We start from the raw sequence: 3,385 nt of genomic DNA on the forward strand, positions 1-3,385 counted from the left end.
GCCTCAATTTCCACACTGAGAAAGTGATTTTATTATTATTCCTGCTTCTGCCTGTGGTGGACAAGGCCCCATCATGCTGCTCTTTGTAGAGACGCTGAGTAAACAGACCCAACAGCTCACAATTAGAGCCAGGATTTCACAAACTCTGAACATCCCGTTAGTGTCAAAGGGACCAAAGTGGGTAAAGAGTCTTTGCAGGCTCTGGGTCTAGCTTACGACAAAAGGCAGTAAGTGAATGAGACAAATCAACTGGAGTCTGAAGGGTGGGAGGGGATGAGGAGGGGAAAAATAAATCTCACTTACAGAGCATCTGTCCTGGGATAGTTATGAGGCTGCAATGATTTTGGCTCCATTGCTGAGAGATGCCTGATTGAGAGGAGAAATAGGTTTCAGACCTTTTTATATTAAATACCTGAGTGCTTCTCGGTGTGTTTCTCTGTCATAATTAAAAGACAGTTCTCGGAATTGAGAGTGGGGATGCTGTTATAAATATGAAAGCCTGAAATCTCACCTCTCTTCTCCTTCCCCCCTCCAGACACTCTGCCGTCTGCACTGGAGACAAAAACAGGAGGATCCCTAGGAACATTCAGAGAGGGTGAGATTGCAGCTGGAGATTTCTGATAATTTAAAGACAAACGTCTTCATGAGATTGTAGCTAAAGTTACCAACCAAACCGACACCGACCATGACACACATGGCCCTAAAAACACCACACTGAACAGTGAGGAGCTCCCACGCTGAACTCACACAAACACTCCTGACACCAACCTTAGTGCTTGGTTCATGCCCAGGCTGCTGAACAGAAAAACTCTCCGTGAGCAGCCTGTGAACAAAGCTCTCTGCCCGGAGGGCTGACACATCGCTCTGCTTTACCAGGGCGCAGGGGGTCTCCCCCATTGGGCTTCTCCAACATCCTGCCTTTCCTTTGGGCAGGGCTGGGCTGGGCTCCCCCATTGGAGCTGCTCACTGCTTCCTGGATTGGGGAGACGCTCTCCCTGTGAGGCTGGCAGCTCCTCCCTTCTCTCCTGGCTGGGGATGGGGCTACCCCACCCAATGCCACCTCCTGCTCTCTGCTCTTAAGCAGCTCTTCCCCAATGCTGCACCTTCTTCTCTGATCCCTGGCCTGGGAATGGAGGCTACTGCACCGAATGACATTTCCTTCTCTCTTTTCTTAACTGGCTCTTCCTACTCTGGCCGGGGAGTGGAGGCTGCATTTAGGGGAGGGAGCTTCCCTCTGGGGTTCAAAGCTGGTACCTGCCTCCTCTGCTTCCTCCCCACTAAAACCTTCCTGGCTGTGTCTCTGATGCTGGGAATGGAGCATCCCCAGTAAAGGGAGCAGGGAGCTGAAGCCTCAGCAAGCAAATGAAAAGCTAATGAAGTGGGTCCCATTACATGGACTGAAGAACTGCAGTGACGTCCTTGCTCAGTCTCAGGTGCCCAAGACAGAGGCAGCTCCCTGGGATCCAGGCAGGGCCGGATTAACCTTTTGTGGGCCTGGCGCCAAATATATTTGTGGGCTCCCATGGAGGCAATGGAGCATGGCGTGAGGGAGTTGGTCCCCGGAGCTAGGGGCCAGCCAGAGGCAATGAGGCATGGCATGGCAGGGACGGCCCTGCTCTGCCAAATGCGAGGGCACTATTTACAAACCGGCAGTTACCAGACGCACAGTGGCCTGCCTGGCCCTGTGCTGCCAGCATGCCCCTTCCCTTGGGGGCAGGCCTACGCCACACCACACAGCCCCCCGCCACCCAATACCTCCCAAATCCCTATGGCCAGAGGCCCCCCCCCCGACCCACTATGCCCAGCACCCTCCCAGACCCACCCACAAATGCACAGCACCCTGCACAACACCACCCCTGCTCACAGCCCCACCACAACTACCCAGCACCCTCCACAGAACCCCCACCCCCTACTGCCCCAACACACACAGATCCTCCCCGCCCCTTCACAGACCAGTGCCCACCCATACGCCCCACAGACCCACTCCCCCAAGCCCCGCCTCCTGGCCACACTCACAGGCCTTGCTGGGAGTCGACTGTGTCTGCCGGGCTGAGCAGGCAGCGCAGCCAGGGCTGGTCCCATGGCCGGGAATCGCTCTGGTCCCTCAGGAGTGGCGCGATCAGCCAGGCCAGGACCTGGCCCGGCCGGGGTCCCTCAAGATGCACTTGCCTGTAGTGGCCCAGCCAAGCCCCCCACACTGTTCCCCCCCACACACACACCTGGCTGAGATTGGCCAGACTTGTGCACCAGTCCCAGGTGGCTCAGCTCCGGGGAGACAGGTGGGGCCCCACAGGTGGTAGGAAGCAGAGACTGCCCAGAGCCGGCGGTGCACTGGGGTGGGGCCAGGGGGCTGAGAGGAGCCCTCAGCCAGCTGGCGGGCAGGCCGAGAGGAACAAGTGGTGGGCAGGGGGAGCCAGCAGGGTCTCGGGGTGCAGTGCAAGTGGAGCAGACCGGGGCCCCTTCTGAGCATGGGCCTGGCTCCATGGAGTCACTGGCGCCATTGTAAACCCGGCACTGGATCCAGGCCTGTCCCAGCCAGAACAGGGCTGCTGGGGAGTGTGAGAAATGGTCCCAGGCTCCCCCAGGGCCGAGTTCTGCCCCTAACCCTCTAATTCTCTCTCTCTCCAGCGAATGTGACTCTGGATCCAGACACGGCTCATCCCCAACTCGTCCTGTCTGAGGATCGGAAAAGTGTGAGACGGCAAGAGACACAACAGCATTTGCCCAACAACCCTGAGAGATTTGACTCTTGGGCCTGTGTGCTGGGCTGTGAGGGATTCACCTCAGGGACACATTGCTGGGAGGTGGAGGTGGGGGATGGGGAAAGCTGGGCTGTGGGTGTGGCCAGAGAGTCTGTGAGCAGGAAGGGACGGATCAGCCATAGCCCTGAGGGCGGGATCTGGGCTGTGGAGCGATGGGAGGGTCAGGTCCGGGCTCTCACCTCCCCTGTGACCCCCCTGCCCTTGAGCTGGGCCCCCAGCAGGATCCGGGTTTCTCTGGACTGTGACCGGGGGCAGGTGACATTTATCGATGCCGGTGACGAGGCCCCGATCTTCACTTTCCCGCCGGGCTCCATTCCTGGGAAGAGAATCCGACCCTGGCTCTGGGTGTGGCTGGGATCCCGGCTCCGACTGTGTCCCTGAGCGGGTGTGTGTGTGGAGGGGGAAGGGGGAGGAATATCCCACTGCGGAACCGGAAATCAGTCTTTCTAACCTCACACACCCCAGTCTCTATGACCTTGGAGGACTCCTGTCTACCCAGCTCCTGGCTCCTCATCTCTATGACCTGTGGAAGCCCCTCCCCTTCCCTGCAATGTGAAGGATGGGAGGGGGAGGGGGAAGAACCCCTGGAGCTGCAGGAAGGGGAGAGGAGCCCTGGGGGCTGA

General features: G+C 58.3%; 1 protein-coding gene across 1 annotated transcript; it reads left to right on the forward strand.

Moving 5' to 3' along the window:
- Positions 1-2,636: 2,636 nt before the first annotated feature.
- Positions 2,637-3,143, forward strand: LOC112124781 (butyrophilin subfamily 1 member A1-like; the record flags this gene model as incomplete). The annotated part of the gene is made up of 1 exon (XM_029914150.1): positions 2,637-3,143. A coding segment is annotated over one exon (507 nt), but the record flags the coding sequence as incomplete, so codon positions are not given.
- Positions 3,144-3,385: the final 242 nt, after the last annotated feature.

The sequence above is a fragment of the Terrapene carolina genome, unplaced genomic scaffold, assembly GCF_002925995.2.
Source record: "Terrapene carolina triunguis isolate 2854851 unplaced genomic scaffold, T_m_triunguis-2.0 Scaffold32155, whole genome shotgun sequence".
Classification (NCBI taxonomy): Eukaryota; Metazoa; Chordata; order Testudines; family Emydidae; genus Terrapene; species Terrapene triunguis.